Raw genomic sequence first — 12,146 nt, 5'->3', positions numbered from 1 at the left:
GCCCCATGTTGGGCTCCCTATTCAGCAGGAAAGTCTGCTTCTCCTTGTCCCTCTGCCCCTCCCTCCACACTCATGCTATCTCTCTCTTACTTACTCTCTCTCAAATAAATACATTTTTTTTAAAAAAGAACTCCCACAGATAAATAAGGAAAAGTTAAACAAATAAAATTCTGGGGAAAAGAGTTAACAGAAATAGCCAAAATGTATGCAAAGATTCTCCTTAGTAATAGGGAAATGAAAATCAAAGTAGGGGTGCCTAGGTGGCTCAGTCAATTAAGTAACTGCCTTTGGCCCAGGTCATGATCTTGGGGTCCTGGGACCAAGCCCTGTGTTGGGCTCCCTGCTCAGCAGGGAGTCTGCTTTTCCCTCTCCCTCTGTCCCTCTCTGCCAGCTGTTGCCTGTGTCGGTACATGTGGGGTCTCTTTCTCTGTGTCAAATAAATAAATAAAATCTTAAAAAAAAAAGAAAGACAAGATAAATGAAAACAACACTGAAACCCTGTAACATATTATTCCCACTTTGGCATAAGCTTCAAGTGTTGGTGCAGATGAAGAGCTACTTTACACACTGCTTGTGGAAGTATCTACTGCTTCCGCCACTTTAAAAAAACATTTGGTGGGGCGCCCGGGGGGCTCAGTCAGTTAAGCATCTGCCTTCAGTTCAAGTCATGATCCTAGGGTCCTGGGATCGAGCCCCACATCAGGCTCTCTGCTCACTGGGGAGCCTGTTTCTCCCTCCCCCGGCTCTTACATTCTATCTCTCTCTCCTTCTCAAATAAATTAAAAAAAAAAAACTTTAATGAAAATTAAAATTAAAAAATTGTTTAAGTAAAGCTGAAGGTGTGTATACCCTATAATCTAGCAATTCCAGTCCCAGGAATAGTCCATGGAGACACTCTTGCTCATATATACCCAGAAACACATACAAAATTGCTCATCATAGCATCACTAGATGTAATAGCAAAAAAATGCAAACAACCCAAATGTCCATATGGAGTCAATAAATAAACTGTGGCATATTCATGCGATGGGACACTTGCTGCCAACACTTAGGATCTGTATAATCTTGGGAAAATTACTTGATCTCTCTGTGCCTTTGTTTTTATCAGTGAAATGGCCATAATGCCAGTATCTACCTCATAGTGTTGATGTAAGGACCATCATTATTCAAGGTTCTTAGAACAGCGCTTGGAACATAGCACGTTCTCTCTGTAAACACAGATGTTAAGCTTCCTTGGCTCATGCCCTGACACCTGACCACACTGCAGTCTCTCCCCTTGCATTCAAGCAACTTTGTCCTTGCTGATCTCTCCCACCCCCCTCCTCCCCCTCCAGACCCCATCCCGCCTCCTGTTCCACTCCTGACACACTCCAAGCTGCCTCCTGCCTCTGGTCCTCTGCTCTCCTCCTGATGTGTCTTTCCTACCTTCTCTGCCTGCTGAACACCTACTTCCTTTGCCCAGACCCAACTCAGACAGTCCCCATCTCTGCCCTACCTTACCTTAACCCCTCCTACCCACCCCTACCCCAGGTAGACTCAATTGCCCTCTGGGTAATCTAAGGTCTGCTGGGCCTCAGTTCATACCTCTGGTTACTTGTTTACCTCCTCCCACTGGACCATGAGTTCCCTGTAGGGGTCCCCCTACTTGTTGAACAAATTACAATAAAGTCCCATAAAAATCCAAACCCCTCAGCCTGGCCTTTGGCAGCCTAGCTCAGAGCACAGGCTCTGGAAGCCTCCAGGCCTGGATTTAAATACTGGCCCCAGGGGCGCCTGGGTGGCTCAGTCGTTAAGTGTCTGACTCTTGATTTCGGCTCAGGTCATGACCTCACGGTGGTGAAATAGAGCCCCGTGTCAAGTTCTGTGCTCAGCCCAGAGTCAGCTTGAGATTCTCTCTCCCTCCCCCTCCGTCCCTCCTGCCCACCCCCCCCATTCACATGGTCTCTAAATAAATAAATAAAATCTTTAACAACAACAACAAAAATACCAGCTCTACTGTTTAATTGCTGTGTGACCTTGACTGAGTCACTTAACTTCTCTGAATCCCAAATGGGAGTACTGAGTATTAACACCAACTTCTAATGTTGTTGTGAGGGTTGATTATGAGATGATGACCTTATGTGAAGCTGCTGGTATACAGTAAGCACTCAATAAAAAGTGCTATTCTTAGGCTACCCATCTGCTAGAAGGACATGCTCTTCTCACACAGCTCCTGACACTTCCCAGCAGCAGACAGAGAGCCCCCAGATGGGGCCAAAGGAGCTCCATGCCTCCCCGGTTGTGGTGAGCAGAGCAGGGGGCTGGGGCCGAGCTGCCCTCCCCACACCACCTGCTGCTCCACCCTCAAAGTAGCGCCTGACCTCACTGGCCACGGCGGGGCTCCGGACAGAGAAGAAAATGCCATTTCCCCCGCTGTGTCATCCAAAGGTCTGTATCTCACACCAGAAGAACACAACACAAACAACCTCTCATACTGGACGGCCATTTCATAGAGGAGGCAACTACGGCTCAGGGCAGAGACATCCCTCATCCAAAGCCACCCTGTGGTAAGAAGCAGAGACTAACCTTGAACCCACCGGTCTGCCCCTGGACCGAGCCAGGCTGCCTCCAGGAGAAGGTGCTAGCGCCCAGAAAGGGGGCCAGACCGGCTGGACCCTATGCCCACGCCCCACTCAGCACCGGCCTCGACCACCTGTCTGTCCCTGTTGCAGCCCTGGCTCAGTTCTTCTCCTGCAGCTGGCACCCGTTGCCATAGCAACGGGTGGTTTCAGAAGCTGCACCGGCTGCTGAGTCAAGGATGGGCCCTGGAGGAGACAGCAGCTGTGGGCTCCTTCAGTCAAGGCGGGTGGACACCTGGAGCCACTGCCGCACTCCCACAAGCCCCTCAAACCGCTGCAGGCCCCCGAGTCCCAGTGCCGGCCCAGATAAATCATCGGAAATGAGGAGAAAGCAGAGGCACAGCAAGGTTCTCTGCAGCATTACTTAGAGCAGCACACAACCGTACATGTCAATAACAGGTAACACTTTTGAGTGTTTATCTTGTACAAGGCACTGTGCTATATGCCAAGCATGTGTCATCTCATTTGCTCCTCACCACCCCGCTGTCGGATAAGTGCTCCCCGCAACACCCCTCCAGTTTGCGGGTGAGGAAATGATGCTCAGAAAGGTGAAGCCGCCTGCCCAGGTCATTCAGATAGAGGCAAAGCCAGGACGGAATGCCAGGCTGGCCGCCTCCAGGCTTCGTACGCTCAACTATACGACGGTGGTCGGAAATGAGAAAAGGAAGTCCCAGCCCATCCTCTGGTCCCGGCAGTGCCCGTGGCCGTGACAAATATGTCTGCAGCCCACTGCAAGCCAGGGCTTCGGAAAGGCACAGATTCGGCAGAACAATGTGTACCAACATGGAAAGATCTCCAAACGCTATAATGCTTGAGAAATAAACAAAGTACAGATCCCAGAACGATGAAGCGTAGAATGAGCTTATTTAAATATGGGCGACGCAGAGGTGTAGATGTTCACAGCAAGGGGGCTGGAGGGATTCCAAGCCAGATGAAGGCAGTGGGGTCTGGAAGAATTTAAAGGGACTTCCTCTTTCTGTGTTCACAAATCAATGGTGAAAAAAAAATTTTTTAAGTAAACTCTATGCCCAACATGGGGCTTGAACTCACGATCCCAAGATCAAGAGCCACATGCCCCGGGCACCTGGGCCGCTCAGTCAGTTAAGCGTTTGACTGTCTGACCCTTGATTTTTGGCTCAGGTCATGATCTCAGGGTCATGGGATCGAAATCCATGTCAGGCTCTGCACTGCTTAAGATTCTCTCTTTCCTCTTCCCTCTGTCCCTCTCCCCGACGCTCACATGCTCTCTCTCTATATACACCAACTGAGTCAGTCAAAAAAGCCAAGTCATACATTTGACACACACAGTCCTAATCCAGGTGAAGAAAAGATATGTATGTACAGGAAAGACATGAGACGAAAGACATACCAAAAAGTTGGCATTTGGAGTTTTAAAAATTTCTAATTTTCTATCATAAACACATACTAGTATCTTTTATTAAAAACTGCTTTTGAGGGGCACCTGGGTTGCTCAGTATTTAAGTGTCTGCCTTTGGCTCAGGTCATGATCCCAGAGTCCTGGGATCAAGCCCCCCCACCGGGGTCTCTGCTCAGAGGGAAGCCTGCTTCTCCCTCTCCCACTCCCCTTGCTTGTGTTCCCTCTTTCGCGGTCTCTCTCTCTCTCTGTCAAATAAATAAATAAAATCTTTAAAAATAATTGTTTTTAGTGATGTTTACAAAAGCAATGTAATAGCATTCTCATGTGATTGTAATACCAAATTGTGGTACATCACAGAGCAACTCACTTGTTCCCATCCCCGTTCTATAAATTTGCTCTTTGGCCTTGAACTAGTCTTCTCACCTCTCTGGGCCTCAGTGTCCACATCAGTAAAATGGGTATATATCAATAGCCTCTACCTCGTCAGGCTGTTAGGAAAATAAAGCGCTTAGTAGAGTACCCAGCACACGGTAAGCAGGCTAGATCCTCTCATTAGCGTGATGCCAACAGGGAAGGGGCACAGGCAGACAGTGAGGTGTGCTCTCAGGACAGTCCGTCAGCATTTATGCACCGGTTCTGTCATTTACCAGATTTGTGATCTTGGGCCAGTCACCTTACCTCTCTGGGCTTCATGTGAATATTCAATCAAAACTGCCTAGCACAGAATACATATTCGAGGAATGTGTTAAAACTATGTGAGAAGGCGCCACCTTCTGCCTTGAATATAAACACGTGAGCTACTGGGGTGCCTGGGTGGCACAGTCCATTAAGCATCTGACTTGGATGGGGCGCCTGGGTGGCTCAGTGGGTTAAGCCTCTGCCTTCGGCTCAGGTCATGATCCTAGGGTCCTGGGATGGAGCCCCGCATCGGGCTCTCTGCTCAGCGGGGAGCCTACTTCTACCTCTCTCTCTGTCTGCCTGCCTCTCTGCCTACTTGTGAACTCTGCCTGTCAAATAAATAAATAAATAAATAAATAAATAAATAAATAAAAAGCATCTGACTTGGCTCCCACTCAGGTCATGATCTCAGGGTCCTGAGATCAAACCCCACATCAGACTCTGTAGTGCAGTCTATCTGGGATTCTCTCTTTCCCTCTCCCTCTGCCCCTACCCTTGCTCGTGATCTTGCACTCTCTCTCTGTCTCCCTAAAATAAACAAATAAAATAAAATCTTTTATTTATTTATTTTATTTAAAAAAGATTTTTATTTATTTATTTATTTGACAGACAGAGATCACAAGTTGGCAGAGAGGCAGGCAGAGAGGCAGGCAGAGAGAGAGAGGAGGAAGTAGGCTCCCCACTGAGCAGAGAGCCCAATGAGGGGCTTGAGGCAGAGGCTTTAACCCACTGAGCCACCCAGGTGCCCCTAAAATAAAATCTTTTAAAACAACATGTTAACTATTATTAATAAAATAACAATTTAATTAAAGGACAATGGAGAGGGGCACCTGGGTGGCTCAGTGGGTTGAGCCTCTGCCTTCGGCTCAGGTCATGATCTCAGGATCCTGGGATCAAGTCCCACATAGGGCTCTCTGCTCATCAGGGAGCCTGCTTCCCTCTCTCTCTCTCTCTCTCTCTCTCTCTCTGCCTGCCTCTCTGTCTACTGTGATCTCTCTCTGTCAAATAAATAAATAAAATCTTTAAAAAAAAAAAAAAAGGACAATGGAGAGAGAAGTAGTAAATACAGGGAATATAGCTGGGCATTGACTCTCGCTGTGTGAGCTTGGGGGAGTATGTTAACTTCCCTGAGCCTCAGTTTCCCCATCTGGAAACATGGGGATAACGTGCTATTGTTAACTCTAAAGGAAACACAAATTTAACATAAATGAAGTCATTTACTTTGCTCCTTAGGCGGTGCTAGGCACATTACTTTACACCATCATCTCACTTAATCCTTAAACAACCCCCATTCAACTGGAATTAGTTATCCCCTTTTTACAGATGAGGAACTTAGTTTAAAAAAATATTCCAGGGTCACTCAGCTAGGAAGTGGACAGAGGCAAGGTCTGAACCCAGAACTCACCAACTCCAAAAGATAATGAACCCTCATAAGATATCAGCAAATGAAGTTCATTTTCTCGTTCCTGACATGGTGAGCCTCAGTTTACTCAGCATAAAATGGGTGTGAAGGATAATGCCCACTCAAACGCTCTCTAGCTTACCTCTATTAAACTCCACTGCCTAGCATGGCGTTAAGACTGGCCAAGTCCTCCCTAGCCCAACTTCTCAGACTCCACTTACCGGTTTGGGGAAGCTTCCTGGGTGGGATTTGTCCTGCTGGTCCTTGCTGAAGTCATCCGCACTCCTGTCTGTGCCCTGGTGCTGGGCGTGAGGCACTGGGCCTCTCCTCGACTTCTTAGCATACTTGGATCTTCTCTGTCCCATGGATGGGCCCGAGTGAGCCCTGCTGGTTGTAGGCTCCAAGGAGCTGGAGGGGCGGTCAGTGGGAGCAGGGGGTCCTTCTCCCAGCCTCCCCCTGGATTCTGGCTGAGGCTTGACCTCTAGCTCCTCATGACTGTGTGAGACAGCAGGGCAATCATCACAGCCAGCCCCGACTAGGTGCTCAGCTTCCTGCCACACTGTGGAGGCCTTTCCAGATGCTCCAAGGCCTAGTGCAGAGCTGGGATCCCAGACAGCTGGCCTGAGGGATTCCCCTCCATCAGGTGGTAGGACCCCTACAGGGTCAGAGGGGCTGCCTGGCCGGGCCCCGTTCTCTGAAGCAGGCAAATATTCAAACTTCGAAGTCCCTGAGACACATCCCACACAAGTTCCACCTGGATCTCCTGACCCAGGCCCAGTGTCGTTGGGAGAAAGGGGACCACAAAGGTCTCCCAAGGACCCCACATCAGCCCCTGGTGGGGGGTCTCCCTCACATGGGGGGCTGTCCCCACCAGGGCTCTGACCAGACCACAAGAAGCCTCCTGCCCCCTCCCCACTCTCTGAGCAGGCCTCATACTTCCTGCTGTTCTTTCTTGCCCCCATAGGGGCTGGGCCTGGGGAGGATGGTAGCCTCCTTTTGGAAGGCCCCTCTTTACTGAGGGTAGGGTCCCTTTCATCACTCCAACCTCCCCCTGCCTCTCCTGGCCCGGGGCAGCTCCTCCTCCCCACCCCTCCCAGCCTCTCCCTGCCAACCAAAGCTCTCTCTGGAAAACCCAAACACACGGGACAAGGGTTCCTGGGCCAACTTTCAGCGAAAATGTCATGCAGAGAAACTTGGAGCCTCCTGAAGGCCGGAGAATTCCCCTGAGCAGACACTCTGGGTGGCTGGGAGAGGAGCTGGGGGCCAGGCACCAACTCCTGGCTCCGTCCCTTGCCTTGTAGCTCCAGGGTCATCAGGTGGGCCTCAGCCTCCAGGCCCGCCCCAGGAGCACCTCCAGCCTGGGAGCGGGTACCTCGACGGGTCTCTTCCCTCAGGACCCTCTTCCTGCTGCCAGCCCAAACTCGGGCCCCAGAGCTTGCCCCTGGCCGGTGTGGTGTCAAGCCTGACCCAGAGCTGGCTTCTTCCACATCGTCCTGGAAAAGTGCAGCAATGCAGCGGGGGCTGAGGGCAGGGTCCTCAGGGGACCCCTCCTGAGACATGTCTGTCCACCTATAGGGGCCAAAAGCAGAACGCAACCCCCGTGAGGACACAGAAGGGAGACTGCGTCACACTGGTGTCTGGCTGCCAACCCATTCAGGACACCAGGCCAGTGGCACTTGGGAGGCAGCCTCCCTGCCAGGGGCTGGGCGGAGGCCCTGCCCACTCCTGAGGCCCAGAGACCACAGGGAGACAACAGCCAGTCACATAAGCCTCCCCACCATGTAAGCCCCAGGGGAGCAGGAGAGGCCTGCCACCAAACAGGATTGAGCTATAGCAACCCAGCGACCCTTAGGTCTTCTAATCTCTGAGGGGTCCCACTTTTGCTTAAACGGCATGTAATTGTAACAGGTGCTGTTTCTTAAGCAGCTACCATGTGCGTTATTTCATTTCATGCCGGCAGCCACAGGGTAGGAAACTGAGATACGGGGACTTTAGCGACTCACCAAAGGACACGCAGGAGTGGAAGAGGGGATTCTTTCCCCCACTGAAAGTCCAGCTCCTAACCACTGGGCGGGGAGCAGGCAGTGATTGGGGCTAATTCCCCTCACGCCAATCCTGCTCCGATGAATACCCCCGCCAGGTTCCCAGGCCTGATCAGGACAGTCCCCTACAGCCCAAGCCCTCCAGGAGGTCTCACCTGTGCTCCCCGAGCTCCCCCTACCGAACCACCCAAAGGCTGGGATCACGTGAGGGGGCGGAGTCCGGGGGTGAGGGACAGGGGTGGGGCCTCTGAAGAGGCGCTGTGGACGGCACCCCAGGCGTACTGGCGCCCTGGCACCGGCAGAGGGCGCGCTCTTCCTCCCGAGGGCTTCCGGGTGGAGGTGCCAATCCCTTGGGCTTCTAGGCAGAGGTAGGTGGGCGCCTGAAACAGAGGGCAGAAGAATCTGTCTGACAGTATAAACTTGGTCCCAGAGGGCGCCTGGGTGGCTCAGTGGGTTAAGCCGCTGCCTTCCGCTCGGGTCATGATCTCGGGGTCTTGGGATCGAGTCCCACATCAGGCTCTCTGCTCAGCAGGGAGCCTGCTTCCCTCTCTCTCTCTGCCTGCCTCTCTGCCTGCTTGTGATCTCTGTCTGTCAAATAAATAAATAAAATCTTTAAAAAACAAACAAACAAACTTGGTCCCAGAGCCATGGGGAGTCACTAAAAGTGCCTGAACCCCAAGGAGAATCAGAATTACACTTCTAATTATGTATTATTTTCATCCTCTCAAATATAAAAATATTACTCATGTGGAGGAAAATGCATACCCAAGTCCAACTGAAAGGTTAAGGATTTTATTTACTTATTTGACAGAGAGAGATCACAAGTAGGCAGAGAGGCAGGCCGAGAGAGGGAGGAAGCAGGCTCCCTGCTGAGCAGAGAGCCCAACGTGGGGCTCTATCCCAGGACCCTGAGATCATGACCCCAGGACCCTGAGATCATGACCCCAGGACCCTGAGATCATGACCCCAGGGCCCTGAGATCATGACCCCAGGGCCCTGAGATCATGACCCCAGCCGAAGGCAGAGGCTTAACCCACTGAGCCACCCAGGCGCCCACAACTGAAAGGTTAGAAATAAGCTCAAACGTCCTCTCACTTCCTGACTCTTGGGAGCAAACTTTCTTCCTTTCACCAAGTTGTTTTAGTTTTCTATTCATGCCGCTTTCATAACTGTAAGTGATCTTATACTCTATTACTAATCAATAATATTAATAATAGTCTTATACTCTATTACTTGACTTATTCGTGGGAATAGCCTCTCTGGACTCCCTGCCCTGGTGATTGCATTCACCACCTGTCCTCCTTTCTCTTCCCAGTTTTTCTCTTTCATATTTATATTACTACCGTTTCTATTGATTACTCTCACCCCTCGGAATAATAGTCTTGAAATGTCCACTTCTTCCTTAGATTGCGCGTCTTGACTCTCCTCTGCGTGAAATGAACTGTTTCCCTCCCCTCCCCACCCTCCACCCCGACCCCCACCCCCACCCCCACCCAGCTGCCCTTCCTCCAGCCCTCCACCTTTTGTCTTTGTCAAGTTCCGTGGCACGCCCATCCCATCCTGGGAAGATGATTCAGTTTGCCATACTTTGCCTGTGGACTGATTCTTAACATTGAAACCAGATGACATTGATGACATTACAGCAACGTAAATATTTTCACTGCGGAACTAGGAATCAGATAGACATCATGGAGAAGGAAGTGAAATTCGCAGACAGTAAACCTGCACCACGCCAGGCCAGGAGCTGCTTTGGGGCAGGTGGAATAGCCCACCGCCGTCAGAGGGAAGGAGCTAGTCTATAGATCAGCATGGCTGTATCTCAGAGACCTAATGTTGGATTTAAAAAGCAAGATAACATAGTGCGTCTGGCTGGTGCGGTCGATGAAGGCTCCATCCAACTCTTGCTTTCCGCTCAGGTCCTGATCTCAGGGTGGGGAGATGGAGCCTGGCATCCAGCCCCGCCTTGGACTCTGCACTCAGTAGGGAGTCAGCTGGAGAGTCTCTCTCTCCCTCTGCCTCTTCCTGCACATGCTTGCTCAATCTCTCTCTCTCTCAAATAAATAAGTAAATAAATCTTTGAAAATCAAGATAATGTTAACAGTAAGGGAAACAGAGGGCCAAGTGTATGAGAAATCTCTGTACTAATCTTTCTTTTCTTTTTTTCTGTAAATCTAAAACTCATCAAAAATAAGTTTTGCTATTTAAAAAGAGAGAGAGAGTGTGTGTAGGTGTTGTGTGACCCATATGGAAAGCTATCGGTCTCGATCTGGCTGTCAGGGTCACAAATGAGGTAGGAGTTGAGACTTGATGCCACTAATGACATCCAATACTGCTCAAAAGAAATTATTTTTTTAGGGATGCCTAGGTGGCTCAGTCAGTTAAGCGGCTGCCTTCGCTCAGGTCATGATCCCAGGGTCCTGGGATCAAGTTCCGCATAAGGCGCCTTGCTCATCGGGGAGCGTGCTTCTCTCTCTGCTTCTGCCTGCCACTCTGTCTGCTTGTGCTCTCTCTGACAAATAAATCAAATCTGCAAAAAAGAAAGAAAGAAAGAAAGAAAGAAAGAAAGAAAGAAAGAAAGAAAGAAAGAAAGAAAGGAAGGAAGGAAGGAAGGAAGAAAGAAATGGATTTTTTTAAGTGAAAAGACTTCCCATCTTATGGAATGTTCCAGTCATTGTGGCAAAGACTTGATCAGGTCTCCTGAGACCAGGGAACTGTTATTCTGGTCCATTTCGATAATGGAAGTCTTCCCCCCATTGGCAAAGAAAGGGGGAGTAGCAGTGTTATTAGTACCATGTGGCACTGGGGAGAGAAAGACAGTGATCACTAATGTATATAATGCTACTTTGAGCCAGAGACTGATCTACGTGCTTTACCTGCATTTACCAATTTTAATTTACCTATTTAATCCTGATTCCAGACTCTCAGCTTTTAAATCATGTTCTTCAAATCAACAGTAACCTATAGTAACTTGGAACTGTAGAAACCAGTGTTGAAGGCAGAAAACAGTCACAAAGCGTTGGGTATTTACCAGGTCATGGAAGGGCCACAAGAGTGCACTCTAAGCTGGGCTTGGGGACACCGCCACCAGGGCTGTCAAAAGATACAGCCTGGTGGCAGCCAGCCAAGACAGGGACCCAGCACGGCCAGTGCTGCACTGTGTCCCAACATTCACAAAACTGGAGGCCAGACACGGACACAGAGAACCCCAGCGGCTCCCGCACTGAGCCTGTAAGCAGAAACCGCCCAAGGGAAAGGACATTCATCTGCCTTCCAGATCCCGCACAGGGGCACCCGGGGCCGGAACCGAATCCACATTTGGAACGCTAGCTGTAAGGGACTCTGGGAAATCGTTTTTGGCTTTCCATCTGCTGCAAGATAAGAAGGCACGCTAGCATGTGGGAACAGATGTGGAGTGACTCAGTCTGCGTTATCCTCTATCATATTTTAAATTACTTTTTATCTCCTCAATCTACCCATTTCTAAGAGGTGTGCATTTTTAATATTTTTTAAAAGATTTTATATTTATTTATTTGAGTGAGAATGAGAGTGGGGAGAGAGCACAAGCAAGGGGGAGCAGCGGTGGGAAAGGGAGAAGCAGAGTCCCCCTCCCTTCCGCCCCCCTCCCCATCCCCCTGAATGTAGGGCTCCATCGAGGACCCCTGAGCCAAAGGTGGGTGTTTAAATGACTGAGCCACCCAGGCGCTCCAAAAGGTGTGTTTTTATTTTATTTAAAGATTTTATTTATTTATTTGAGAGTGAGAGAGAGCAAGAGAGCAGAGACGGTCAGAGGGAGAAGCAGAATCCTCATGGAGCAAGGAATCCCCCTGATGCAGGACTCAATCCTGGGACTCTGGGTTCATGACCTGAGCAGAAGGCAGCCACCTAACCAACTGAGCCACCCAGGTGCCCCAAGAGGTGTGTTTTTAAATCTCATGTTATTATTGTGGACTTGTCAACTTTTCCTTTACTTTGCTGAGTTCCTGCTTTATATATCTCAAACCCCTTTTAAGGTGCATACAAATTCATTT

The 12,146-nt window shown here is 49.8% G+C and overlaps 1 protein-coding gene across 4 annotated transcripts in view; it reads right to left on the bottom strand.

The window, feature by feature from the left end:
• Window positions 1-9,541, bottom strand: part of SPOCD1 (SPOC domain containing 1) — a 30,705-nt gene extending 21,164 nt beyond the window's left edge. For all 4 annotated transcript variants that reach the window (XM_032303555.1, XM_032303550.1, XM_032303551.1 and 1 more), the window contains exons 1-3: window positions 9,484-9,541; window positions 8,274-8,498; window positions 6,298-7,645 (exon numbers count right to left, since the gene is read on the bottom strand). In XM_032303555.1, coding sequence (XP_032159446.1) covers window positions 6,298-7,635 — 1,338 coding nt within the window. In that variant the 5' untranslated portion in view covers window positions 7,636-7,645; window positions 8,274-8,498; window positions 9,484-9,541. The remainder of the gene's footprint in view (window positions 1-6,297; window positions 7,646-8,273; window positions 8,499-9,483) is intronic.
• Window positions 9,542-12,146: the final 2,605 nt, after the last annotated feature.

The sequence above is a fragment of the Mustela erminea genome, chromosome 10 (assembly GCF_009829155.1).
Source record: "Mustela erminea isolate mMusErm1 chromosome 10, mMusErm1.Pri, whole genome shotgun sequence".
Lineage (NCBI taxonomy): Eukaryota > Metazoa > Chordata > Mammalia > Carnivora > Mustelidae > Mustela > Mustela erminea.
The sequence above is the reverse complement of the archived record's forward strand: the minus strand, read 5'-3'. Positions and strand labels throughout refer to the sequence as shown.